The following is an 18847-nucleotide window of genomic DNA, read 5'->3' on the forward strand; positions in this document are numbered from 1 at the left end:
TGAAAGTCCCGTAATCAACCGCCTTCATTTTATGTAAGAGAAAACTGAGGTAACCTAAGAGGGTAACATGACCTTCAAAATTTTGAAGTGGCTGATGAGGAAATATGATTAAAAGTTTGTGTCACATTAGAAAAGAATTATAAGAGGAGAATTTTAAAGGTTCAAGAAAATGATGACAGTGTACAAGGACTAGACAGAAATAGTTTGTGGACATGTAGTCAGTAAACCTGTACATAATTTTAAGAGCTACAAAATTTGGCAAGAACAAAGATGGCTAGCATTTGTAATGAAGTTTTCTGGACAAGTGGGGTGGGCTTTTCGACTATGATGGCATTTAGGTAAAGTAGAAAGAAAGGGAAACATACTTTGTAAAAATTTAGTTTATGCTAGTCCTAAAGGAATAAAGCGGATCATAATTGTTATGGTAGAACTTGTGAGGACAATGGTTGTAGGAAGCAATATATCTTAGCATTTAAAACTTCATTAAGGAAGCTGTCTCAGTAATCAAGTAACTTTAAAGTAAATGAAACAACTATTTGGTGATGGGGCAAATAGAATATAAATTGGGTAAAAATGGGAAAATTTTAAAAGATGGCTTTAATTTTAACCTTTATATACAATAATCTTTTGACTAAAGTATTTCATAAAGCTTTCTTTCTGCTGAGTTGGTGATGTGCTCAAAAAATACAAAGTAATTTTATGTTCATCCTGTGAAAAGTACATCAATTTGCTGGGGAAAATTGTATTTCGCAAGTGCATATAAATTTTGCTTATTTTCAATATTTTTGCCATTGCTTTGTGACAGATTTTTTTGGACTATTTATGCCATATATTCCTACAGATAAACAGGAGTTGGCCATATTAGTAAAACATCAGGAAAATAAATGCTAACAGATTTTAATTTTAATTCAGTGTGTTACTGGAAGTTTTCTTAAATATAAATCCCTTAGTAATTTAGTTTTTACATGCTAAAGAATGACATATTTCTACATTTCTAATCACAGGTTTTGGAAACATCAGAATGTAAGGAAGAACCTTAAATTTTGGTAGTACTTGTAATGAAATATGTTACAGTGTGCTTGGATGTGTATCTACATAGGTGACCATGCTTATGGAAATCGACCCTTGATTATCCTTTAATTTCTTACTAGTATAGTTCTTATTAAGTGCAAAATCTCTTGAGATTTTTGTGTTTCCTAATGAATTCTTTCCTTTGTCCCATTCCTGCATTAATTTATAAAAACTATACTAATGATGCAAACAGAAATTTCCTAATTTAGGGAAAAAAACTGCAGAAAAGAAGGAATGAAATTTATTGTGTTTTCTGGGTAGGGGGGAGTTGTGGGAGTAGAAGAGCAGGAAAGCTCTTTCTCTCAGAGAGAGAAAGAGAGACACAATATCTCCTCTCTGTCCTCCATGCTGTATTTCTGGCCTTAACTATTGAAAATGCTGATACTGTCGGCCCTCCTGCCAAGCAAGTGATGTGATGGAGGAGGTTAGCTTCTTCTGTGGATCCTGGTTTTGGTGCTGAACCTCTTCCTTCTCTTTGCTCTTCCAGTCTAGATAGTGGGGGGAAAAAAGTGAAAAAATCAGGAAAGGAAGCTGGGTGCAAAGTCTTGTCCTGCCAGAAATAGACATGGAGGGTGAGGTAGAAGTTTCCAGTATTGTAGTGGAGGAAAAGGTACAAACAAAGGTTTAAAAATAACAAACCTGATTGGAGCTGGAAGTACAGAGGGAGGAGAAGATTCAGTTTTTGAGCCCAAAGTCTTTCCCCAGTTACAGGGTCCATCAGGTTCGTTGCAAATGCATTGACAGCAACAGTGAAGGTACTTATTAAAATCCTGCTGTGTGGAAGGCAGATTTAGGATTGATTACAAAATTGAGCTAAAAAATGGCTTGTAACACTAGTTGGCCTCAGTTTATTCATCTATTAAATAGAGACAGTATTCCTGTTACCTCCCTCATGGGGTAGTTTTTTAAAATTTTTTTTCTTTTTAACAAGTGTTTTTAAAACTTTGGGTTACAAATTTTCTCCCTCACTCCCTCCCCACCCACCCTCACCAAAAAGGCAAGCATCCTGGTACAGGTTATAGATGTGTAGTCATGCAAAACACTTCCATAGCAGTCCTGTTGTGAAAAACTAAGTATATTTCCCTTCATCCCATCCTGTCTCCCATTTATTCTATTCTCTGTTTTGACCCTGTCCCTCCTCAGAAGTGTTTGCTTCTGATTATCCCCTCCCTCAATCTGCCTTCCCCTCTGTCAACCCCCTGTTCTGTTGTCCCCTTCTCCCCCACCTTCCTGCAGAGTAAGATAGATTTCCATACCCCATTGTATATGTTATTCTCTCCTTAAGCCAAATCCCATGAGAATAAGATTCACTCATTCCTTCTCACCTTCCCCCATCTCCCTTCCAATGTAAAAGTCCCTTCTTGTCTGTTTCATGTGAGATATTTTACCTCATTCCACTTCTCCCTTTCTCCTTCTCCCAGTATAATCCTCTCCCATTCCTTAACTCTATTTTCCAGATATCCCTTCATCCTCAACTCACCCTGTGTCCTCTATCTATCTATACAAACATATAATTTTTTCCCTCCCACTACCCCAATACTGACAAAAGACTCATGAGTTACAAATATCGTCCTTCCCTGCAGGAATGTAAACAGCTCAACCCCAATAAGTTTCTTACGATTTCTCTTTCCTGTTTACCTCTTCCATGTTTCATTTGAGTCTTGTATATGAAGGTCACATTTTCTATTCAGTTCTGGTCTTTTCCACAGGAATGCTTGAAAGTCCTCTATTTCATTGAATGATCATTTTTTACCCTGAAGGATTATACTCAGTTTTGCTGGGTAGGTGATTCTAGGTTATAGTCCTAATTCCTTTGCTCTCCGGAATATCATATTCCATGCCCTCTGGACCCTTAATGGAGAAGCTGCTAAATCTTGTGTTATCCTGATTATGTTTCCACAATACTTGAATTGTTTCTTTCTGGCTGCTTGCAATATCTTCTCCTTGACCTGGGAATTCTGGAATTTGGCTACAACATTCCTAGGAGTTTTCCTTTCGGGATCTCTTTCAGGAGGTGATTGGTGAATTCTTTCAATTTCTGTTTTTCCCTCTGGTTCTAAAATATCAGGGCAGTTTTCCTTGATAATTTCTTGAAAGATGATGTCTAGGCTCTTTTTTTTGATCATGGCTTTCAGATAGTCCAATAATTTTTAAGTTCTCTCTCCTGGATCTATTTTCCAGGTCATTTGTTTTTCCAATGAGATATTTCACATTCTCTTCTGTTTTTTCATTCCTTTTGATTAGTGTTACAGTGACTTGATTTCTCAAATTGTCCCTCTCTTCCAATTTCTCCATTCTAATTTTTAAGGAAGTATTTTCTTCAGTAAGCTTTTGGACTTCCTTTTCCATCTGGCTAAGTTTGCTTTGAAGGGCATTCTTCTCCTCATTGGCTTTTTGGACCTCTTTTGCCATTTGGGTTTGGCTATTTTTTTAAGGTGTTATTTTCTTCAGTATTTTTTTGGGCCTCCTTTAGCATCACTCTCAGTTTTTCCTCTACTTCTCTTACTTGCTTCTCAAAATCCTTTTTGAGCTCTTCTGTGGTCTGGGACCAATTCATATTTTTCTTGGAGGCTTTGGATGTAGAAGCTTTGGCTTCATTGTCTTTTGGTTGTATGTTTTGATCTTCTTTGTCATCAAAGTAAGATAATACAGTCTGACTCTTTTTGCACTGCTTGCTCATGATCCTGGCCAATTGCTTGAGTTATAAACTCTTTGTTAAGGTAGGAATCTATTTCCAGTGTGGAGAACATACTGTCCCAAGCTTCAGGGGTTTTGTGCAGCTGTGTTCAGAAATACTTCTAGGGACCTGTAAATTTTCAGTTCTTCCAAGGTGGTATGATCAAGGGCGAGGTGTTTACTCTCTTTCCTGGCCTGTGCCCTGGTCTATGAGCACTCTTTTCTGTCTTGGAACTGTGAGGAGGGTTTCCTCTCCACAGCCACTACAAGCTCCACCAGACCAGCGCTCCTCCTCGCCCTAGGTCCACCACCCAGAACTGTGACCAAGATCCAAGCAAGGGCAAAGCAAGAGAATCCTGCACCAGCAGAGAGTTTCCTGCAATCCCCTTCTGATCAGCCACTAGATTCCCCCTGTGTCTGTGGGCCAGTAGCTCAGGAGGGCGGCTGCCCTTGAGGCACGCTCGGGACTTGCGGCTGAGACCTAGCTCCTTCTGTCATCGCAGTCACAGACTTTTCCCACTGACCTTCTAAGTTGTTTTTGGCATTCCTGGGTTGAGAAGTCTGGAAACCACCACAGCTGCCTGTGATTCAGTCCTCTGAGGCCTGCTCCAGGGTCTCTGCGGCTCATGCCAAACTGTGCTCCTCTCCCAGCCTGGCGCGTTATACCTTTCCGATCAACCATTCAGGCTGTCTTGGACTGGAAATTTGTTTCACTCTGTCTTTTTGTGGGTTCTGCTGCTTTAGAATTTATTTAGAGCCATTTTTTATAGGTATCTGGAGGGGTTTGGGGGAGAGCTTAAGCAAGTCACTGCTTTTACTCCACCATCTTGGCTCCGCCCCCATCCCCTCATGGAGTAGTTTTAATGACAGTACTTTGTAAAATGCTCTGGAATTTTGTGGTGCTATTAGTAGAAACATTGCTCCACTAAGCTCTGTGTGTAGTCGACCTGGGTTCTTGGATACAGGTCCTGTAGAAGAATAAGTCTAACAGGTTCTATTAAGCTGGAAAGGCTTCGTATAAGATTGGGATGACAAGTCTGGGGTCTCTTATATCAGAACACATCTGTCTAAATTTGGAGAGTCTTATCATCCATCAGTCTTGGCCACCAGGTGATTTTTTTTGTCATAGCAACTAGTGACCATTTACTAAAGAGTTGAGAAGTTAAAATACACTTTGGTGGAGCCAATGCCTAAATTAGCAAAATCCAAGATCCTTAAGTGTTGTAACATCGTTAATATTATTTTATGTGTCCAGCATTATACTAGATATTGTAAAGGAAGTGAATGAAATTTAAAAACAAAACTACATAGGCCATTTGCATTAGATGGAATTGATTGATTGGTTATTGATGGATTAGTTTTGTGTTGTTTTGGACCAAATTTGTGATTTTATGAGTCTGGGAAACTCCTTCGCAGGGAGGAACTTCTGCCAACTCATAGGGTACATTTTCTGTAGCTTCAGTCTTAGAGAGCTGCCCAGAGCAGTTAACTTGCCTGCTGAGGGTCACACAGCCTGTATGTGTCAAAGGTGGGTCTTCTTGGCTCCAAATCGAGGCTTTTATCCACTGTATTATGGTTGATTAATTAATAAGTATTCATTGAATATCTACAATAAAGCACCATATTATGTGGCACAATGTTATAGGAATTCAGAAATGAGAACTAGTAAGAGAAGGCTTTGTAAAGGAGTGAAGACTGAATTGATACTTAAAGAAAGTATAGGATTTAGATTAGTGGCAAGAAAAAAGAGAGCATTCCAGCCAGAGGAATTAAAATGAACATGAATCAGGTTTTAAAAGTGAGCATGGTTTATAGGGAAGGTAGTGCAGAAGGTTCATGTGGTGAGTATCTTAGAGAAGCCAATGTGATGGAAAGCCTAGACTGCAGACTGAGGACTTTGAACTTGAGCTGATAGGGTAGCACTTGCCATTGAGGTTTGTGTTTGTAAAGAACCCATCCGTCACCAGGTAAACAGTTATGCCTAGCCTGTATGGAGCAACCAGCTAGGCTTTTCCCAAGGCTTTATGATGAAGTCAGAGCATATATGTATATCTGTATCGATATATATATAGATATACATATATGTATCAGACTTCAATGTTCCTTAAACAAAAAACGAATTTTGTAAAAAAAAATTTTTTTATTAAAATAAAGCATGCCAATTAAGTTCTGTTAGTCTAGAGACTAACATTCATGTATGTTTTTTAAAGAAGATAAAATTGAGGTCAAGATTTCAAGAACACCCCTGAAATACAATTTGATAACTTCTCACATTCTGCAGTTATTACTGTTGCCTAACAGAACTGATTTTGTTTAAATAGACTTCTTGTGATCTTCCTCTTCCTCCTCTGAGGTTGCTTTTTTGCCCTACTCTCAGTGCAAAACTTAAAAACCTTGCTCATATTGCTTTTTCTGTTTATTCTGAGAAGAAAATCCCAGAGTGAAATTATGCTGATTTTTATCAGCTCTCTGTCTTATTCCTCCCTGTTTTTGAATGAGAGAACTATATTTTTTGTTATTCATCTTCTTCTTTTAGCCAGAAGAGAGCTTACCGCTACTCTTTTAGTCCACAGGTACATATTCTGGATTCTCTTTGCTCAGAATTTCTTTTCTATGTAAATTTTTTCTTTTGCTTCCTTCCTTGGTCTTTGAAGCTCAAGCTGGTATACAAATTACATAAGATTTTCTTTTAATAACCCCAGCTGCTCTCAGCTTGTTCTGAGCCCACTTCTCAAAAAGTCCTAAGCCATTCTTCTCTTTTTCTCCAGCATTTCAAACCACATTTGAACTGAAAGACTTCATATTCTCACCTTGTATTTTTAGAAAGGTGATATTAAGTAGGGGTGTATCTGAAAAAGGCTAATTATATGGGATGGTAAAGAAAGAATTGGCCAAAAGGAGTAGTAGTACTAGAATGGAAATAATTAGGAGAAATAACAGCGATAGGAGATGAAGTTTTTGCTTTGTGTATCCCTCATTAGTTTTCTGTTGCTAGTATAGCTCTTATGAAAATAGATATGGATAGTATAGTAGCAGTGAAAATACAAGAATGGAAATTAGGAGACTTGGATTTTAGTTCTAGCTCTGATTTAAATTTGTTAGAAAGTCAGCATGAGATTTTAAGCTGGTCAGCCTTTTGGCTCTCTGACAGCCTTCTGTTCCCATTATGCATAGAATCTTGAAGTGGGTGATGACTTTGACAGCATAAAGAGTCACTGAAGTAGGGGGCATAGAGCATCTAGGTCTGAATAAGAGTGACATTCAAAAGGTATTAAGCATCTGCTATATGCAGAGCTTTAAGTTAAGCACTTGAATATACAAAGATCCAATAGAACATATGGATTGACTTCAAGGAGATTTCAGTCTTCTAGAAGTGTTGAAGAAAATTATTTTTAAAAAAAGAATCATAAAAAAAATCTTAGAGTTTAGAATTTCTGAGAATTCATTTCTCTGATATGTCAAATGGGTTCGGCCAGCATATCTGGACTGTTTTATTGGAAAGCTTTTCTGTGAATAGCAATTTTAACTTAATAGTTTTGAGAGAGTACAGGTCTAGTCTACAGTTTCTTCAGCACATTATAAGATTTGTACTAGTTCAGGTTTTCCTAGGGGATAGCACAAATTATAGTGATGATCGTAAGACCTTAAAATACCTTTTTTAATGGAGAGGGTTTTGGGGTATGGGGAGTAGAAGGTTAGAGTTTTCTTTCCTTTGTTTATAGTCAACAGTTTCCAGCCTTTTTAAGATTTTTTTAAAGTAATGTATATATCTTAACTTCTACGATCAGCAATATTTAATCTTTATAATGAATAAATTTAGATAGATTTTCTTGTGCTTTGGAAGAGATTTTTGAAATCTCTTCTAAAATCCATATTAGAGTGGATGATGGGGTTTAGTATACATCTCACTTTAATTCGATCACTATTCATGTTTTCTTATTGAAATGTAATTATTGACTTTCTAGACCAATAGAGAAAAAATTTAAATGAATGTTCATAAGTTGAAAAATACTGTTCTAGAATATTATTAGTTCTCTCTCTTCCCCCTCCCACATGAATGGGCAAAATCTAGAAAAAAGAGCATTCAAAAATATATCTTGAAAAATAATAGTACTGAGTTCTAACAAGCATAAGTTAGCTCATTTATAAGAAAATAAACCTTGTTCCCTGAATGTACGGATTCATTTGTCAACCCAAATGCATTGAATTTGGTTTAATTTGAAGGAGTTTTGAGTGACATTTGCTGAAAATGTGCATCTTGCTTTGTATTGTAACTAGCTATGTGTGTGGAATTTATTAAATAAAAATTAGGTTGCCTTGGAATTCTCTTTAGGAATACGTTGATAAAGCAATTATTCTTTCACTATATGTGATATTTAATACTAGGGAAACCAGAGCATTGTAAAGTTAAACAAATTTTGTTTTTCCACATTTGGAAAATCATTTCCATGAATGTGAGGAAGTGTTTATTAAAATGAGATAAATGTATTATATGTATATATTACATGAAAATAATTTTAAATGGGATAAATTTATTATCTATAGTACATGAACTTTTTCTTCATAAATAATGAAATGTTAATTTTTTTTTGTATAGATACTATTCCGTGATCTCTTAGGTGAAATTATAAGATTATTGAATGGACTAAATGTCCTAAGCTGTCCCTCATCCAATTAAGTTCCAGAGATATTCTAGCCATCCACATAGACTTTGCTATGCTATTATCCCCCAATTTTAAACTATCACATCCTAAGCTGTCCCATCCTTGTGACTTTGCCCTATAACCTGGCTCTTTGTTGACAGTTTGGCACCTCATCCCAGTGTAGTGTGTATATTTCCTTTAAACTGAGTTTTATGTTGAATTCATTCTTTCAAATGTAAACTTTGCCTTAATATCATATTATCTTTTTCACTTCCTTGCTCTTCTCCAAATCAGGTTGAATAGGGTGACTGTTCAGTTTCCCTTTTTGTTTCCAAACAAAATTTTATAAGCTTCTTTAGGGTAGAATGAGTAATCCAAACTGTAAATACTTTGCCCCTTTGATGAGCCATTTAATAAATGTTGGATGATGACAAAAAATGTGCCTTGCTATCTATAAAGAAGAGTCTTTATAAATGTTTATTGACATAATGTCACCACTTTACTGCTCAACCAAGAGATATCTTATTAGAAAATACTAATCAGTTTCAATATTATTGCTTAAGATGATTCTTCCAAAATGGCAAGATAAAACCCCAATTATAGTGGTAGCCTAAAGATTCAACTTTGGCAAAGTTGAATTTATTGTAATGTTAGCACAGTTTTGTCCATCTAGTCATGTTTCATCTTATGAAGAGATGAGATAATTGAATTGCAGCTTAATTATCTCTAGATCAAAAAAGGGATATTAAAAGACTCTATAAGGAGATTTGAGCTGTATGAGAGAAAGCCACAAAATACCATGAATAGTCAGAAAAAAAGAAATTTTATTTAAAAGTATTGGCATTTGTCCATTGTTTTTGATTAAATTGTAAATCACTGTTAGGAAAGTAGTTTAATGTTGAGGGAACTTCTTTGCCTTATACCTCTAAAAATCCCTAGAAAAATTTATTTTCCCACCCATCTCAGTCATATGCCTTCAAAATTAAGTTTCAAATACCCCAATTCTGCTTGACTTCACTTGTGGCATGTTATTGCCATAATCATTTTTTATTTTACCTTTTATGTTGGTAGCTCGAGTGGTGTATTTTTAAAATTTTCAACTTAAACTCTTTGTGCCCCATGTAAAAAATTATGAATACATCTTCTGTGACAACAAATTTAACATAGCTTTTAAGACTTCAGTATTTTCAGTTTTATGATACCAGATCTTTCTGAATTTTGGTCATTAGTAACTTAGGCAAAACCTAATTAACTTAATGGTGTTATAGCTCGCTTTGGTCTAAACATAATGTAGATTTTGAACAAAGTTAAACTTTTCTTAAATACTAAATAAATGAGTTCACTATTTTCAATGACCATATCTCAGATATAATAGATACAAAATTAATCTTCTCCAATTTATTGCTTAAAGGTTTAGATAATTTTTGCTAAAGTAACCAGTAGCTATACCAGAAAAGCCTGTGATTAAGTGCTACATACCGTATGCTTGCCTTGCTTTCACCTAGAATCTAGGGCCATTACTTTCTGTAACCATTTCAGTGAGCTGCCATAGTTCTCAGTCTGTACTGTCACCTGATCCAAGCATGCGCCAAAATATCCACTGTTTCTGGCTACTGTCTGCTAAATCTGCTTTGCAAACCTTTTGTTCTTTGAGCTTTTGCTTTAGCCACAAACAAAATTAAAGAAGCCCTTTGGAGTATGACACATGCCATCCTGCTTTTTTAGCTCCTCTGTTATGTAAATCCTTAGCGTTACTAAATTTGTAAATATTACAATGGCATCCCCATATGGAATTGTGTGGCTCATGTGTCAAAATAAAGGCTGCTTGTTACTGTATTTGTCAGAAAAATAAGAATGCTGCATTCACACTGCATTCAATGTTTTGTATTAACCACTTACAATGTCATAGTGTTTGGTTTAATTATGTGATGATTTTATGCATTAATACTAAGGTAAGTTAAATGTGTTTATATATTCTGTGTTATGTGTGTACATATATCAAAGTAATGACACATACTTTTAAATTTAGATTTATTAGCCATTTAAAAATGTAACATTCAAGTTTATAAATTGAACTTAAAATGCAATATCTACAATTCACACCTTATTTTTTAAAAATCTTGTTTGTATCTTTTTTGAAAAAGAAAATCAGTCATAATGTGTCATTTTAGATAGCTTGGGTTCAGGCAAATTTTTATGTAAAAATCCATATTTGCCAAATAAATTTTACAGTGATTCTTTGTATTATAAAAGTTTTATCCTACAATTTTTAAAAATAAGAGCCCCGATTCATTGTGTTAAAAATCATTTACTTGTAGTTTTTAATGACCATAACTTGTGCTTAAACTGAGTTATGCTTTTACTACCATTCCTTATTTTTTCCCCCTAGAATTTTAAAGTAAGATTAAATTAGACACCAGAATCCAATTTTCTTAGATGTTAAAATTCTGTCATAGAAAAGAGGAGAGAACAAAAAAAATCTTATGAGAGATAGACTGTGTTGATTAAATATGCTTATGCACTGCATATATTTGTTAAAATCTCATTTTAGGAAGTTTATCTGTTAGCCAGGCAGCATGTATCAAATGGGTACAGTTTTCCATCTAATTATCCCTCTTAATAGAGAAGACTGATTTGATAGCACCAACATTTCAGCCTTTTCTCCTTTTTTCTTTTTTATCTCAGTCCTGTTTTTGCCCTTTTTTCAACTTCTTGAGTATCTGCATTTCTTTCTTTCTTTCTTTTTTCTCTGAAAGAAATTGTATAAATATCCTGCCTCATCCTTCTGTTTCTCAAGGAGAAAAATAGTCAAAATATTCTACTGTATAATCTAGAAAAAGTTCTTTAATTTTTGTGTGTGTGTGCACTTTGATTTCTTCTATTTTCTAATAGTGAATATACTATTACTTCTCCCTCTTTGTCACTGGGTATTGAGGCATACTTTTATTTTATTTTTTTTTTTTGGAGGGGGAAAAAGTTTTTGAGAATTAGGCATAAACAATTATTCCTAAATGGAAACGTGTATTATATGGTTTTTGAATCTTAGTTCCTACCAAATGCTACCATTCTCAGCACACAGTAAGCACTATTAAATATATGTTTGGATTGAGTTAATATAAGACTTTTTAATATGGAAGAACTTCAAAAGAGGAATTTAGTTAGCAACCTATCTAGACAGGGTTGATTTTTTTTTTATACTAAATTGTTCATACATGAGAGCAGTCAATGAATGGAAACAAAACAGTATTGTTTTAGTCTCTGTTTGTTTGTAGCATCTTTTACTATAATTAAGGAGTATTTTTGGCAGCTTCTGCTCACTGGTTATTTCAAGTTAAATGCAGGCAGATAAAGGCACAGATAAATGTGTGGCAGATAGATCATTTGAAAGTTCTTTGATGAGTAGACACTGAACATCACTTGCAAGATGTACACCCTTGAAGAAAGGCACAATTCTATAATTTCAAGACATTTTGTGAGTATGAGTGACAAATAAAGTTAATTGTGTCATAATTAAAATCTCCCATTTTGCAAATGAGCCAAATTATTGGTGTTATTTTTTCTTTTAGTACAAATTTTTGGATTAGTCAGTCTTTTACTTCTTATCTCTCTGCTTTAGGTCCTACTTGTTTTTATAAAGATGGCTTCTTTTCAGTTAACATTGGTAAATCTTTTACCAGAAAGGAAGGACTTTATTAGGTTGTTTTTGTGTATCATTCTTACCACAGCTATTGAGAATTCATTTCCTAATTATTATTCCTTACACTCAACCACAAAATGTATTGGTTTTGCTTTAAAAAAAGAAAAAGATGTCAGATCTGCATAATCCTGACCAGTATGAAAGTGACACATAAGGTATTCTCTTGGGACATAGATTTTAATGCCCAAGTTTTGAGTTTGGAACCTGTTGTGTCTTTACTTTTAAGGTATGTAAGAAGATATATTTCTACTTGGTGACGCAATGCTAGTGAAGAGTTTATAGGACTAATTTGTTTTCAGACAGTGACAAATAAAATAACCAAGCTAATAAAACAGCATTGGATTTTAAATATGAAAATAATTTGTAGTATGTTCTATGACAGTACTCCACAGTTTTTAGTTTGTTTATTCAGTACTTCTTTAGTTGATATGCCACTTTATAGGTACTATGTCCCCAAATTACAAACTGATTTACTATTTGTTTTTCAGATGAACCAGAAACTCGAGATGCTTGGTGGGCAGAAATCAGACAAGAAATAAAATCTCATGCAAAAGCATTAGGCTGTCATGCTGTAGTGGGCTACAGTGAATCAACTAGTATTTGGTAAATCATAATCATAACCTGAGTTTCTAAAAGCTATACTGTTTCTCTTCTGTCTTATGAATAGGCGAAAAGCTTGAGCCAAATGTAAAGGTTTTGTGTAAAGATGTTGAAGCTAACATTTAAAAAGCTTTGCTTAAATAGTATTAGAATGCATTTGTAGTATCACTATTGGAAAGAATCTTGGATTTGGAATCAGAAGACCTGGATTTGAATACATATATATGTATTCAGCTATAGCTAAGCAATTTCTAGCAATGTAACCTTGTGAAAAATCAGTTAGAGATAACCTTTTCATACTCTATGTATTCCTGACCTGTGATATTATATTTATTTTGTGTATCATTCAGATTAAGCCTAAATACATTTTTTCTCAGCAATGCTTATATTTGTCTATTTCTTAAATTGAATAATATGTAATTACTAGAATACCCTAAATTTTTTGTAGAATTGTATTTTCCTAATACATTTAAAACAATGAGGTTCTTTAATATAGTTCAGGTAGAGAATTTTGTTATTTCTTTTATTCAATTTGAATAAGATGAAATTTAATATTGGAGGAATTTATGCTAATTGAGCTTTCTTGAATTATTTTTAATAAATTTTAGTTAAATTCACTTATTACTGAATTCACAATGCAAATTGTTATTGCTAATATTTTAAAATATTATAGACCTCTTTGTCCTGTCAAATTTTAAGGAAAACTGCTTATTGTATAAATTATATTGGATAAATAATGCTTGGTAGTAAAGAAAATTCCATTTGCCTCCACCTGTTTGTTAAACAAATTTCCTTCCTTAGATTTTGAATTCTTACTTTGTTTAAGATGATAGTGTTTTTCATATATAGTACTTACTAGTGTCTTAAAAGTTGTATTTAAATCATCACCTTTTGAGCTACTTGTTAAAATTAATATATAATTCTTTTCTCTTCTAGTGAAGAGGTCTGTATTTTATCCGCATCTGGCACGGCAGCTGTACTGAACCCTAGGTTTCTTCAGGATGGCACGGTGGAAGGCTGTTTGGAACAAAGGTTGTCATGGCAGCCTGGCTTCTTTTCCATAGGGTCAGACAAGGGAGAGGTTGATTTTTTTCCTCAGAGCCAGGATAGTTCTTCTCTATTAGGGTAGGTTACAGTGTTACAGTGCAGGATTCGGGACCAAGCACTTTACTGATTTTTCACTAACAACAGCAACAAAAGAAGTAATGGGACTCTGCACAAAATTAGATGTATTATTTTTATTTCTAACAGCTTGAATAAGGTAACATGTTTGAATACTAACCAGAGAATTTGTACTTTTTTTGCCACTGTTGAGGAATAATTTTCTTTTTTAAAAAAAATTTTCATATGTTCATTCCATTGCTGCCATTCATGAAGCCATTCAATTGAAGAAAACTGTTTAATTCACCTGTTACTTATAGTACGTGATACCATATTAATCAAATTGCATAGAAAATAAAGAATTTAAGTATAGTTAAAATTGAACTTTTACTTTAAAAATCAGATTTCATTATATCAAAGTAAGGGAAATTTAGTTTGTTTTTTTGGTTTTTTAGTTGACTTAAATTATTGAATGCTTTTAAATACATAGCAAGCATATACTGTTATTGAACTATTTTCATTGAGTCAGAACTACAAATTTCTGAGATGGCTGTTTGCCATTATCACTGAGCTGGTGTATAAAACTCATTTTTAATGAATTCATTAGTATATTTATTTGAACATTCTGTTGTCTTTGCTGTACTATGCAAAACTATAGTTTGCTAACTGTATAGCAAACAGAGAAAACAAAAATTTCTTTTCTAGTTAAATGCCTTGTAGATCAACATCAAAAGTCTGCATGTAACAAAAAAGATATTAAAGCATGCACTTGGTGGCCTGTTTATTTCAAGCAGCAAAATTCTGCCACAAGAAAGGAATTTAAATGGTTTCTTCCATTTTTGTTTTAATGGAATTTGACCAGGGATTTCAAAGCCCTGAAAAAAGATAATTAGTAAGGAAATGCTGATAGATTTCACAAGTGCACTTGTCAAGTGTGTATATTTTAATAATCTTTCCTTTGGCACTAGTGTCTACTAATGAATGAATTCATTAGCATTTCATTTTAATAAATGCAATGTCTACCTCAATATAATAAAGTTGTTTTTGTGTCCTAACACTCCTTTGCTAATATGTAAACAGTGAATTCTATTGAATGCAACAATTGAATGAATGTTATTTAAACATTACTATTATTGCTAAAAGTTATTTCCTTTTTAAAGTGTATTGATGATATTAAAGGAGTTCATAAAGTTTTCTTTTGGGTAAAGAGTGCTTTCTGGTCATAGACAAGATGTTATTTTATTATCAGTCACTTTGCAGGAAAAAAAGGAGGCTGAACTAGGGTTCAGCTAAGAGGAATTGAAATTACAGGATTTGAGTGAAGGCACATTATGTCAAAGCTTGGCCTGGTTTCTTCCAGTTTTTGGAGAACCTGTACTAAGGGGACAGGTGCCCAGAGTTTTAAACCAAATAACTGAATACTTTCACGCAAAGTGCCTTATAACCTGGAGGCTTTTTTTATGATCTAGTTCTGTGTTCTAAGAAGGGAATCTCAGCTTCAGCTGAGACTTTGGAGTGGTACCCCAAATTATTAATAATTTGTAGTTCAGTTTAGATATGATAGCTTATAAAACTGAAATGATACTTTATAGTTTGCCTAAAACTATCTACAGATCCTTTTCAGAGTTTATTTTATCCTGGAATTTTCCTTACACATTTTAGCAGTTTAGCTATACCTGCGAGCCTGTTCACCAAAACCTGGGAAGTACACTATATAACAAAAATTAAGAATTTTGTGTTTTTTTTAAACTTCCTTTACAACCCCTCATGTCACAAAGAAAATGAGGAGTGCCCGACAGATCCCCCCCTTATGTTGTCCATGGGACTGAAGAAGTATCATGTGTAGGGAATATCAAAGATTTGTGTCTTTAAAATGAAAATATTTCACATAGGGAATGTTTTTTAAATATACAATTTTGGCATCATGATTTTGATCCTTTTTATTTTTTAGCTTTGACTCATTTATACCACATTTGTGTGGGAATATATCCTATTTGAGTTGTTGGCTGTTCCTAGGACTCAGATCTTGAAGATTTGCTAAGTAATGGGGAGAATCCTCATCCTACTTTAAACTCTCTGTTACTCACAATCTAATTATAAACTGCAGGAGAGAGAGAGAGTGGCAAATGGGGAGTATGTGTAGCACTTGAAACTCTCGTGCTCCCTTTAATCTCCCCTGTATCCCTAGACCTACTTTCTAGTTAGTAAATGAATTTTAAAAGATAATGAAGCAGCACAATACTTCTAAAATAAATCTGTAAATGATACAATGATATTGGATAACAAAGGGTTTTTAAAAGTGCTTCTATTTGTATTTATAAAACATATGAGGGGTAGCTAGGTGGCGCAGTGGATAGAACACCAGCCCTGGGATCAGGAGGACCTGAGTTCAAATCTGCCCTCAGATACATAATACTTCCTAGCTGTGTGACTCTGGGCAAGTCACTTAGCCCCAACAACAACAAAAAACATATGTGCTGTTTGTTACTGAAAATTAATGATGTTTTAGCAATGTTTACATAATTTTGAGTTTCATTGAGACCCTTTGATTCTGATGTAGAACTCTGCTTAAAAAAGAATGTTTTTAGGGGCAGCTAGGTGGCACAGTGGATAGAGCTCTGGCCTTGGAGTCAGGAAGACCTGAGTTCAAATCCAGCCTCAGATCAAACACTTGACACTTACAAGCTGTGTGACCCTGGGCAAGTCACTTAACCCCAATTGCCTAAGAATTTAAAAAAAAAAAAAAGAATGTTTTTGGGGGCAGCTGAGTGGCTCAGTGGTAGAGCACTTGCCCTGGAGTCAGGACGACCTGAGTTCAAATTCGTCCTCAGACATGTATTAGCTGTGTGGCCCTGGGCAAGTCACTTAACCCCTATTTGCCTCAAAAAAAATAAAGGAAACAATAGGGGTTTTTTTGTTGTTCATTTTAAATTATCTTTTTTAGTTGCTGTTTTTAAAAGTTGTGTGCCTAAGATTATTTTTTCAGAAACTTTTCTGCATAATAATTTATATTGTTTATGTCATACTTATATATATTATATAGCAAACACTTATGTAGTGTTTAGTATGTGCCATGTAGTATTCTCAGTGCTTTACAATTATTATCTCATTTGATCCTTGTAACAACCCTGGCAGATAGGTAATATTCTTATCCGCATTTTTACAGATAAGAAAATGAAGGCAACAGAGGTTAACTGACTTGCTCAGGGTCACACAGCTGGTGTCTTAGGTCATATTTGAACTCAGGTCTTCCTGACTCCAGACCCAGTGCTCTAGCACTCAGATGAGAGCACTTAGTTGCTCCCGGATATGTTAGATAGCTAATAAAAAAAGAAATACTTTCTGTTTCTTGTCCCTTAATTGTTTGGTGCTACATGCTATAATCACAATTTGTGAAAAAAGCTTAAAATATAAAAAAAAATTTTTTTGAGATGGCCCTATTGTGCATCTTGCAAGAAGTTACCAAAACATATATGACTGATGTGATATTATTTTCCAGTTATATTAGCTTGTTGCCCTATAACATTTGGAAAATTTTTAGGTACCCTAAATCCTGAAGGATCGTGGAACTAGAAGAAAGAACCTTTGAGGTGATCTAATCCAGCTCCCTCATTTTGAAAATGAGCAAACTAGACTCCAGAGGGATGAAATATTTTGCTTTAAAGTTACCCTGGTAAAAAGTAGTAGAATCAAGACTCCAACTCAAGTCTTCTGACTCTGAACCCAAGGCTCTTGCCCCTCTACCATAAGGCCTCCTGGCTATTTGTAGTTGGTATCTCTTCTGCTTGGTTCATTGTAACAAATAGCGTGAATGTTGAAATAGTTTATGTACATGTATTAATATGATTTATATGTGTATATATATATATATATATATATATCTAAAACATAACTGCTTTTTTTTTTCAAGAATTCTTTTTTCTTAATGTATTTTTAGACAAGAAGAAAATTTACCTGCAGGTTGTGGATTTTGTCACATACCATATGATGAACTGAATATGCCATTCCCAGCTCACCTCACTTATTGCTACAGCTGCAGAAAACAAAAAGTTCCTGACGTTCTTTTTACAACAATAGATCTTCCTACTGATGCAACGGTTATAGGAAAAGGTTGTCTTATTCAAGCCAGGTATGTTTACCAAAGCAAGACAGAATTAATTAATTTCTTTGTATGTTAAGCATAGCCCATACAAATTGGATTTAATGTTAGAATTTTTTGTCCATTAATATGGTAGTTGAACCTATGGGAGCTAATAAAATCATTGAGAGAGAGAGCATGTGGAGAGACAAGTGGGTCCAGGACAGAACCAGGGAATAAGCTTATGCAGAGGGATGAGACATAAATTGTGATCCAGCAAAGGAGTCTGAGGAGAAGGGTCCAGTCAAATAGGAGATCATCAGAAGATAGAAGTGTCATGAAAACTTAGTGCGGACAGAGTATCTAGTTAGGAGGAGGGTAGTCAGCATTGTCAAATAGGAGTTTGAGGATGGAAAAAAGGCTGTCAGATTTGTCACTTAAGAAATTCTGTTGAGGGATGAAGTTGGAAGCCAAGATTACAAAGGATTAAGCAATGAATGTGAGTTGAAAAAATGGAGGCATTTTGTGAAGACAGCTTTTTCGGTGTTGGCTGTGAAAGGAAGGAGAAATAAAGAATTAAAGTATGAGAGTATGGTATAACTGATTGAAGGTTTTTAAAGACTGGGAAGACATGAGCAAAAAAGTAGAGTTATTTATGTGGATAAGTTTACGTGCCATCTGTTATGAGAGTGGAGAAAATAATGCAAATGATGTTGAGATGACGAAGTATAGATTTGGGGTGGAGGAAGTGTTCACTTTTGGAAAGCTTCAGTGTTTTCAGTGAAATATGAGATGAGGTCCTTTACTTTGGAGGGGCAGAAGGAGTAGTGTAGATCTGCTGTCAGGAGGGGAATTAGAAGGGCATTCAGGGAAGTGTAAAAGGATTAGAGTCGAGGGCCCATTTCAGAGTGTATAACATAAGTTTGTAGGGATTCAGTCACCTGAATATGTAATTTTCTCTCAGCATTCCTCAGCAACAAT

At 34.6% G+C, this 18847-nt stretch overlaps 1 protein-coding gene across 3 annotated transcripts in view; it reads left to right on the plus strand.

Moving 5' to 3' along the window:
- Window positions 1–18847, plus strand: part of C2CD5 (C2 calcium dependent domain containing 5) — a 128979-nt gene that overhangs the window by 53312 nt on the left and 56820 nt on the right. For all 3 annotated transcript variants that reach the window (XM_027838755.1, XM_027838753.1, XM_027838754.1), the window contains exons 10-12: window positions 12576–12690; window positions 13624–13719; window positions 17726–17917. In XM_027838755.1, coding sequence (XP_027694556.1) covers window positions 12576–12690; window positions 13624–13719; window positions 17726–17917 — 403 coding nt within the window. The remainder of the gene's footprint in view (window positions 1–12575; window positions 12691–13623; window positions 13720–17725; window positions 17918–18847) is intronic.

This window comes from Vombatus ursinus, unplaced genomic scaffold (genome assembly GCF_900497805.2).
Source record: "Vombatus ursinus unplaced genomic scaffold, bare-nosed wombat genome assembly UNPS02014830.1, whole genome shotgun sequence".
In the NCBI taxonomy this organism is placed as follows: Eukaryota; Metazoa; Chordata; class Mammalia; order Diprotodontia; family Vombatidae; genus Vombatus; species Vombatus ursinus.